General features: G+C 42.2%; 1 protein-coding gene across 1 annotated transcript; it reads left to right on the top strand.

The window, feature by feature from the left end:
- Nucleotides 1-1,390: 1,390 nt before the first annotated feature.
- On the top strand, nt 1,391-7,628 carry LOC107125852 (the record flags this gene model as incomplete). The annotated part of the gene is made up of 3 exons (XM_015429313.1): nt 1,391-1,548; nt 2,967-3,159; nt 7,470-7,628. Coding segments are annotated over 3 exons (510 nt in total), but the record flags the coding sequence as incomplete, so codon positions are not given.
- Nucleotides 7,629-9,319: the final 1,691 nt, after the last annotated feature.

Genomic DNA, 9,319 nt, shown 5'->3' with positions numbered 1-9,319 from the left:
GATCACATTCATAAATTAACTGGGCATATTCAATTATTTCCAGAGGTGCATCTGTGAACAAAAGTGGCTGGCCAGTGTGTGTGTGTGTGTGTGTGTGTGTGTGAAGTGCTGTCAAGTCATTTCTAACTTATGGCAACCCTATGAATTATAACAACCTTGCTCAGATATTGCAAACTGAGTGCCTTGGCTTCCTTTATTGAGTCGATCCAGCTCATTTCCCTCTTTTCCTGCTGCCTTCAACTTTTCTTAGCGTTATTGTCTTTTCCAGTGACTCTTGTCTTCTCATAATGTGACCAAAGCACAATAGCTTCAGTTTAGTCATTTTAGCTTCTAGGGAGAACTCACACTTGATTTGATCTAAAATCCACTGATTTGTCTTTTTGGTGATTCATGGTATCCATAACACTTTCCTCCAACACCACATTTCAAATGAATCAACTTTCTTCCTGTCCGCTTTCTTCATGGCCAATGTACAGAAGAGGTACTACAAGTTTATGAGTCAGTGTAATGTGGCTGCTGTATCACTAGATCTGGACTACGGAGAACTAGGTTCATACCCAGCCATCTGATTTGCTGGCTGCTTTGGGTATGCCACTGTCTCTCAGTTTAGCCTACTTCACAAGGTTATTGTGAAGATCAAATGGGATAACATCCATTTTACCCTACAGACGCTTCAAAGATGTGGATACGCTAAAGACGACTTCCTCAACTTTGTCATCCTTGCCCTTGCACAAGGCTGTAACTTTTTAAAGGGAAACACAGTTCTGATTATTTCCATACAAATTCAGATAATATGCTGTACCAGTCCCCCATGACAATCTCTGTATGGGAAATGTCACATGCTGCAGCCGCCCCCACATTTAAAAAAAACTAGCTCAAAAGTACTGAAAGCATCATGAGGCTCATTCTAATGTATGCCTGTGCACTCAAAATGTTTGATTTGAACACAATTTTTGAAAACACCATCAGTCTCTTTTTAATGTTTGTCTGCACGTGACCCAGTTCAAACTCTAGCTCATTTGTGAGCTGGATGAAATTTTGCAGTGAATGAAAATGTCACAAAAAGATATTTGTACAGTTTTATCTCAAATTTAGATAAGCAGTTATCAACTGGGTTACAGTATTCTCTTCAGTGCTCTGTATTTACTGATCTATATTTCAGCCTAACATGATTAAGTTCTCTGTGCTTTCCCTGTTCCTTATTGCTTCAGAAAATCCGGAGCTTTATTTGTTACTCAAGACCCAAGTTCAGTAACTTTCCAAAGTGCAAAAGATCTCTTGTACTTCTTTCATATCCACTGTGAAGTCTTCCTGAAGAAACTATGATCGGGGGAGAGACAAATATTGTACTTGCACTTTGTTAGAGAGGAGACTCAGAATATAACTGCAGCTTCTACATATATTCTTTTGTCTTTTAAAATGTATTAAGCTTGAGAATGATCGCCTGTCAGTCATTGAGAGAGACAATCGATTACTTGTGGAGAAGATGTCTTACATCATGAGGACTACAGGAAGAATAGACAACAAAAACGATTATGAGGCTAAAAGGTAAAGTTTGCAGTGAAGCTGGTGTGGAATTCTCAAATACTTGGACAGTGAGAACACCAGAACTGAATAATGTGCCGTTTAAGGTCTTACAAAAGCCTGTCTTACAAATATTTCGCTTGAAGTATATTTCATTGATCACTTTTGTTTTAAAAATCCATCAGATCACTGAATCAGATAATAGGATGGAAAAGCATCTTAATTTTGAGACAAGCTCCCGACCCTGACTCGCTCCCGCCAAAGAAAAAACTCAGGAAAACATGCCGAAACCAGACCAAAGCCTAAAACACGAGCTGGGTAAGCATAAAAATACCCTTACCTCTCAGAAAATTGCAAAGGATTCGCTAGAAGCCGCGTTTCAGCGCAGCGCGGCAAACCGGGCTGAAACCAAAATGGCGGGCGCAACCGAGCTAACGGAACAACCCCCAATCGATTCGGCCTCCTCCACCATTCTTGCTTACTTGAAAACCATGGAATCAGGCATTCTCCATAAAATAGACTCCCTTGCTTCACAACTTGAATCCATGCACACCTCTTTACAGCAAACAGCTCAAAAAGCCAACAATGCTTTAGAAACGAGCCTAACAAATCAGCTAGACATCAAAGCCTTGCAAAAAGCTTCAGCCTCACAAAGAGATCGTTTAATTGCTCTGGAGGCAGACATGAAAGCGGCTAATTTAAAATTCAGAAATCTGCCAGAGAAAGCTGAAGAAAATATTGATATTATCACATTTATGGCCCAACTCATAGCGACCTCACTCAAACTTGAGGAAGGAATTCTTCCAATCCTGAGCAATATTGTAAACGAAGTATTTCATCACTCTCTTGCACATATTTGATGTGTAATTGTTAGGTACTGTTGATTTGTTCTAATCTCACTTGTATGCTGTTAACCTTTTGTTTTTCAATGTTTGGCAAATTTAAAACAATAAAAATTTTAAATTAAAAAAAAAATCCATCAGATCACTGAATCAGATAATAGGATGGAAAAGCATCTTAATTTTGAGAAAGTATTGGAAGATGACAGTGTATCATCTCTTTACTGACACAGATATCTTTGTTTAAAAGTATGTGTATCCTTCCCACTGAAGTCCTCTTTATAAATCCAAGAGGTTATCAACAGAGAACCTTCTTAAGTGGGATCTGAGAATATCTAGATGAATTTTCTAGTGAGAAAATGACAGAGGAGGAAGTCAATTTTGGCAGCTAAATTTGCAAAAGAAAATAACACTGGTTATACGGGGAAGATGGTAACATATAGTTGAGCCTTTCTCAGTGTTTGCATATATCTCCCATTTGACTGATGTTTTCCTCTAGTATATAAATGTATGTATAATAATCCTGCTTTTCCAGTAACAACCTTAGCTTCCCCTGTATTTTGTGTGGGTGTTTACAGCAATGGTGCACATTATCTCCTTTAGTCTGAACAGAAGAAAACGAGAGCAAGAATTATTGAGAATGACCAAAGAGAATCATGCAATTCTGGGAAGGATTACAAACTGCAAGCCTCAATATAAGGTCCAGAAGTGGGATGAAGACTGGCAAAAGGCTGTAGAGTACATGAACAGTATTGCAAGATACCCTCGTGGATTCTGCAGTTTGCAGAATCAAAAGGTAAACCTCAATTGTTGTACTGATTTCAGAAGACCAGTGATCTACTATTCCCAGGCTGTGTTCCTCACAATTAGGCTAGTAAAGAGAAAATATATACATACTAATACCGTATAAAGCTGGGAAATGCTGCAACAGCTCTCATAGGGATAGAAAGGAAAGGTGTTATAGACCCCCATTTCTGCTGTGTTTGATTCCTCATTAGCAATATTCTGTCGCAGCAACAACTAGAGTGAAACCCTTGCCATTCAAAGTACTCCAGGGGCCATAGGGCCCCCAGCCAGATCTCAGTGATACCTGCCCGGTCAGCCCTCTCATCAGGAATTCAGTCCTGGATGGCTGCTGTTTCGCCTGGCATTTAAAAACAAGGTATTACTGCTGGTCAATTGGCCGTAACAATAAATTTGATTTGAAAAACAAGGTATTATAACCCAGCAGGATGTTGATATGGTCACCGACATTACCATGGCTAGAAGAAGAACCAGAAAGGGCGACTACCTGCAAATGTCTGCTGTCCCTTTTCTATACTTGCTGTTCTTCTTCCACCACATCTACTCTACCCACACCCTATTGATTGTGGTACCATACCTCGCTCCTTTCTGCTCCCCCAAACACATCCCCAGCCAGCAGGTTAACACAAGGACAAACAATCACACTTAAACACTAGAGTCCAGATTCCAGCTACGAGCCACAGAGCAAGAGCCCGTTGGCTCACACTGCAGCCTGACCTTTCGTTCAAATAGTGCAGGTACCTGTGAAAACATCCAGGGAGCAACTTGCAGCACCTTATAGGGACAGATGGGGAAATCAGGCAGCAAGCCCAGAAGCTACGAGAGGCAGGGTTGCCAGGTCCCCCCTGGCCACTGGCAGGAGACAGAGGTCCTTTCCATACTTGGATCTCATCCCTGGTTTTATCAGAGTTCAACTCAGGACACAATACCTTCCATTTATCCCTGGTTATAACAGCATCCGTTTATCCCAGGACAAGTGTGGGGTGAAACCAGGGTGACTTCAGTGTAATGTGGAAACAAAAAAATACCCCGAGATTATTACAGGAGTGAACTCGAGTGTAGTGTAGAATGTAAGTTTGGGGACAGGATTTAAGGTCTAGTGTGGAAAGGACCAGGGTTTAAGGTATAGTACAGAAAGGATCAGGGCTGAACCAGGATTTAAGTTCTAGAGTGGAACCAGGATTTAAGGTCTAGTGAGGAAAGGACCAGAGGGGTAGAGTTGCCGTATCCAGGTTGGGAAACTCCTGGAGATCTGGGGATGGAGCCTGGGGTGGACAGGGTCCTCGGTGAGGTAAAATGCTATAGAGTCCACCCTCCAAAGCATCCGTTTTCTTCAGAGGAACTGACCTCTCTTGTCTGGAGATGAGCTGTAATTCTGGGGGATCCCCAGGTCCCACCTGGAGGCTGGCATCCCTAGGCTGCAACAGTACTCTCCTGCCTTGATCAGTTTGTCTCACACTGAATACTCACACCACCAAGAATTCCAGCGCAATCTTTTGTGAATCCGAGCTCACTTCATCAGATCCATGTATATCCTTAGCAGCTATATGTTACAAGAAATGGGAAAGGGGGGGGATAACAAGGGCCTACTAACTGAAACTTAACCCCGACAACACGGAGCTCATGGGCAGGGGGTGAAGTTTCACCCAAGAACTGGGTTATCTCTGTTCTGGATGGGGTTGCACTCCCCCTAAAGGATAGGCCTGCCAACCTTCAGGTGGTGGTTGGAGATCTCCTGCTATTGCAACTGATCTCCAGGCAACAGAGATCAGTTCACCTGCAGAAAATGGCAACTTTGGATGGTGGACTTTATGGCATTGTGCCTAATTGAAGTCCCTTCCCTCCCCAAACCCACTCTCCTGAGGTTCCATCCCCAAAATCTCCATGTATGTCCCAACCTGGAACTGGCAACTCTACTAAAGGAGCAGCTTCACAGCTTGAGAGTGTTCCTGGACCTGGGCCTCCTGTTGGATAAACAGGTGGCAGCATTGGCCAGAGATGCCTTTCACCAGTTGCTGCTGGTGAGCCAACTACAGCCCTTCCCTGACAGGAAAGATCTTGCCACTGTGGTGCATGTCCTGGTAACATCTAGATTGATTACTGCCATGTGCTCTACATGGGGCTCCTTGAAGACTGTTCAGAAGCTACAGTTCGTACAGAATGCTGTGGCCAGAATGCTGACTGGAGTAGGTTGTAGGGATCACATTGCTCCAGTCATGTTCCATCTACACTGGCTTCCAGTTTGCTTCTGGGGTCAGTTCATGGTACTGGTGTTGACCATCAAATCTAGATATGGCTTGAGGTCAGCATACCTTAAGGACCACCTACTCCTATATAAACCTATCTGTCTACTCCAAATCTTTTGAGGCGCTCCTTTGGGTACCCCTGACATCTGAGGTTAAATGGATGGCGACTTAAGAAAGAGTTAGAGTGTTTTTGGTCATGGTGCTGAAAGTTCTGCATTCACTCACCAGGGAAATTAGTCTGTCTCCTTTATCATTGACTTCTGCCAGCGGGTGGCTTTGTATTTTGTTTGGCGTTCCCCCACTAACTGTTAGCAGAATGTAGATATGCAGTAAAGTGGAGCACAAGCTGTTTAAATAATAAAGTCGGTTTATTAAGAAGAGAACAAACTTTGTAAGGAATAGGAGAGAGAAAGAGATGTCTAACTGTTTTAGTATTTTAAATTCACCACCTTGGGGACCCTATTTGGGTAGAAAGGAGGCATAGTGAAAATAAATTAATTTAGGAACTGCCATTACTGGATAAAGCAAGAAACAGAGAGATATGTAAACATCCTCCTAACTATATGACAAGGCAGGAGGAGAGTGTTTCAAGAAGAAGCAGGAAACAGCTGGAGAATAGTATTCTGGGAACAAATGAGAAAATTACATTTGGCAGAAGGAAGGAGCTAGAGCAGGGGTGTCGAACTCATTAGTTATGAGGGCCGGATCTGACATAAATGAGACTTTGTTGGTCCGGGACATGTGTGTCATAAAATGTAATGCCAGGTAGCAGAGATATAAACTTTATAAAGGACACAAACACAAAGGTTTTTTTTTAACTTAAAATAAAAACATGCTTAAAACATTAGCACTCTTGCAATATTTTGTTTATTTAACAGTGTCTGATAACTGACACCTCTTGTTCTGAATTATTACATCAAAATGTCTGTGCTGTTGCAATCTTGAGTATGCTGTTAAGGTTGTATCTGTAAGCTGCAAAGCTACGATGACGCAGCAGCAGCAGAACTGGAAGAAAAAGCAGAAGACAGCCAGTTCCACTGCAGGCCTGATAGAAGCCCTCCGGGGGCCTGATCCGGCCCCCGGGTCGCATGTTTGACACCCCAGAGCTAGAGACCCTCATCGCTGGACAGATAGTTTTCAGTATGTTGCCCACTGCAGGAGCTTCTTCTCTTCTTGTACATCAGACATTTCATATTCCAACAGGAATAAATGTTCATCTTTAATGTGACACTGGACTACTCTTTAATTCTGATTCCTATTTACTTCACAATAACATTTTTAACAGTATATAACCATTGCTCCTTCTGAGCCAACGTCTGTCACAGACAACGCAAACAAATTGATATGCATAGTATCAAGAATGTGGAAGTCAGTCCAGGTTGCAGTTCACTCTGTAAAAAAGGAATAATACAATTTCTGGTACTATATGCTTAGCCCAGAACTCTATGTGTATCACCGTCATTTGAGGAGTTCAGTCTTTATGTTCTCAACTGATTCCTTTAGTCCTGGCAGGTTACCTCAAAAAACAGCAGAACCAACTCTCCATGGCTGGAAAAAAGGAAAGGCATCTTCCCTTTAAAAGTTTAGGTCTGTTATCTTAATGAAAAAGACGAAATGCTATGTAAATGATAAAGAATGGATTTCTCAAGTTGCAAAGCTGTTAGCTATCTTATATCTATCACAAATCTCAAAGCATTCCTGAAGCTCAAACTCCTGCATACAAGAATAAATGCCTTTATAAGAAAGCTAGAGAGTAATCACCACACCCTAAGGTGTAAATACCATTAATTTCAGTTCATCTGGCACTGTCATGTGCTTTCAGAACAGGCTTGGGCAAAAAAAAGAAATGAAAAGACAGCCCACTGTAAGAGTATAACACAAAATAGTTATCTGAAAGAAAAAATTAAAAAGGAACCAAGAGTTATGATTTCAATATTTTATAATTTTATGGTTGCAATGCATAATGACTGACTTCTTAAGGTTAAAAGTCCCTACCTTGATTACCTTTTGTAATGGTAGCAAAAAAATGATGTATGACTTCTTTCCCATTACACAGAAACAAAAGTACACCAAAAGAACACCGAAACGAGACAAACAGAAAACCAACCATCTGAAAGATGTGTGTCTGACAGACAAACCAGAAAAAGGAAAGGAAAGGAAAGGCACAACTAATGAACATCAAAGTGAAAATCAAGGGGGAAAGGTGTCAAAATGAACCACTATTTTATGATGGCAGTTCAGACAATGGATATCAGAAGTCCTGATGTGAAGATCATCACCATTAGAAAATCAGCATTATTATACCAAGAGTAGATGTCAGAAACATCTTACGCCTTAACGTTACATGAGCTCTAAAAATGTTTATGGCAGGTATTAGGTATGATAACATATAGGTGCATTGGCTAGGATAGCAATTCTGTGTATATCTGAAAATTAAATTCCATTGAAATAAGTGGGAAATAGTTGCCAGTAAACCCTATTAAGAATAGGAAATAAGTTATATAAGGTTATTGCCACAGTGTCTGAGGTCGAGAACCCTCCTGGTGGAACTGGAGCAAGTACAGTACAGAGAGGAGGGGCGGGGCTCCCCTGCTGAGCCACATCCACAGATGATCCCACCGAAGAGGCCAGCAACATCCCCACCTCTCAGGCCAGCACAGACAAGAGGAGAGGCCCTCTGAGGTAACAGAAAAGGAAGTAGGGTCACCATCCTGCCGGTGGGTTCTGGAGACCTCCAGCTTTTTACAGCTGCTCTCCAGGCAACAGAGATCAGTTCCCTTGGGGAAAACAGTTGTTTTGAAGGATGGACTTGCATTGTACCATGCTGAGATCCCTCTGCACCCCAAACCCCACCCTCTCTAAGCTACACTTCCAAAATCTCCAGGAATTTCCCAACCCAGAGCTGGCAACCCTAGGAGGAAGAGGTACCAGAAGGCCTGATCAGAAACCCAACCACCTCTGTTCCTCACAACCAGCTAGGGTTGCTTCAGCCTCCAGATGGGACCAGAAGATCTCCCACTTTTACAACTGATCTCTAGCTGACAGAGATCAGCTCCCCTGGAGAAAATGGCTGTTTTGAAGGGTGGATTTTAGGGCATTGTACCATGCTGAGGTCCCTTCGCTTCCCTCCCCAAACCCCACCCTCTCCCGGATCCACACCCAAAGTCTGCAGGTATTTTCCAACCTGGCAACCCTAACCACCCCTTTTTTCATGGGGCTTTTAAATGAGCCCTGACCTCCCCTCTGCCCCTGGGAAATCCTTTAAAAAGCAGAAAGCAGGGCAGCCACGGAGGACAGGTCAGACCTCTGCCTTGCAGAATGGAATTTTTCTCCTTCCTGAAAGACTGGGGCTTTGTCAGCACCCTGTTGCTAAAGGGCACCGGAGCTCCATCCCTCAGAAGTTCCATCAGTCAGAGCTCCATCCCTCAGAAGTTGGAACCTGACATGCACATTATATATTAGATTTATACTGAAACCAAAATGGGAGTATTCATCAAAGATTACCAATTTTAAGAATGGCTCCACATAGCATTGCACTAGCAAGGGTTTTTTTAAAATTATGCTTGTCATGACTACACTCTTTTAATCGTGTGGTTAGATATGGTGTGTCTTTAACTTTCTCTCTCTCTCTCTCTCTCTGTATCTATCGCTGCCACCAGGAATTTCATTTCCGTCCTATTAATTAACCTTTCCCATAGTATTGTGCCCAAGCTCTAGGGCGCCTTCATTGGACTATGGAGTCCTGAAGATGAGACTGTTGCATTGAAATAGCATATTACTCTAGGTTTTCATAAAATAAAACTATTTGTATAAGAAGCATATTGGTTTCAAGATGTTTTGTAACTTATCCCTTCAGTGAATAAAACAGTGTATATTAATCACGTCTGACAGAGGTATCACACTCTT

The sequence above is a fragment of the Gekko japonicus genome, unplaced genomic scaffold (genome assembly GCF_001447785.1).
Source record: "Gekko japonicus isolate JY-2015 unplaced genomic scaffold, Gekko_japonicus_V1.1 scaffold5069, whole genome shotgun sequence".
Lineage (NCBI taxonomy): Eukaryota > Metazoa > Chordata > Lepidosauria > Squamata > Gekkonidae > Gekko > Gekko japonicus.
This window is presented reverse-complemented; position numbering and strand designations above follow the sequence as displayed.